This window comes from Rhinopithecus bieti, unplaced genomic scaffold (assembly GCF_001698545.2).
Source record: "Rhinopithecus bieti isolate Rb0 unplaced genomic scaffold, ASM169854v2 scaffold_80371, whole genome shotgun sequence".
Classification (NCBI taxonomy): Eukaryota; Metazoa; Chordata; class Mammalia; order Primates; family Cercopithecidae; genus Rhinopithecus; species Rhinopithecus bieti.
The window spans coordinates 1-787 of NW_016874300.1; the positions used below are offsets into that span (position 1 = coordinate 1).

General features: G+C 66.1%; 1 protein-coding gene across 1 annotated transcript; it reads right to left on the reverse strand.

Annotated features, from left to right (window-relative positions):
• Positions 1 to 6: 6 nt before the first annotated feature.
• ZNF444 (zinc finger protein 444) lies at positions 7 to 561 on the reverse strand (the record flags this gene model as incomplete). The annotated part of the gene is made up of 1 exon (XM_017866548.1): positions 7 to 561. A coding segment is annotated over one exon (555 nt), but the record flags the coding sequence as incomplete, so codon positions are not given.
• Between the last annotated feature and the right edge of the window lie 226 nt (positions 562 to 787).

A 787-nucleotide genomic window follows, 5' to 3' on the forward strand; every position in this document is an offset into this window, starting at 1 on the left:
GCGGCTGCCCTGCCGTGGATGCGCTGGTGGCGCAGCACGTGCTCGCGGCGCCCGAAGCCCTTGCCGCACTCCCAGCAGGCAAAGGGCCGCGCTCCCGAGTGCGTCTTGCGGTGGCGCACCAGGTGCTCGCGCCAGTAGAAGGTCTTGCCACACTCGCAGCACGCGTGGGGCTTCTCACGGGCGGGCAGAGGGCGCAGCGCGGGCCCGGGGCTGCCGGGGTGCGTGTCGCGGTGGCGCCGCAGGTGCTCCTTGCGCCGAAAGGCCTTTCCGCACTCCGGGCAGGCGTGCGGCTTCTCGCCCGAGTGGCTCTGCCGGTGGCGCAGCAGATGAGCTGGTTTCAGGGACGTCTTGCCGCACTCGGGGCAGGACGTGGTGCCCGGGGCCGCCAGGAAGGCGGGCAGGCCAGGCGCCAGCGGGGGACTGCTGGGCTCCTGCTTGTAGGGGCGCACAGCCTGGGGGTCCCCAGGCGCCGGCCCCTCAGCCCCAGGGGCGGTGCCTGCTGGGAAAAGAAACAGAGTTAGCGTCTGGGTCTGCACCAGGGCGGAGCAGGCACAGCACAGGCTGGGGTGGAGGCAGGGAGGGAAGCCTTAAAGACAGAAACCATTGGGGTGGGAAGAGGGCTGGAATGTGGGCTTATTCATGTCTGTGTCCCCCATACCTAGTAGTGCCTGGCATACAGTCTTAATAGTTAATAGTTAATAGTTGATGGCTGGCTGGCTGGATGATGGATGGGTGGATGAAGAATGTGTGGGTGGATGATGGCTGGATGAATAGACAGATGATGGAT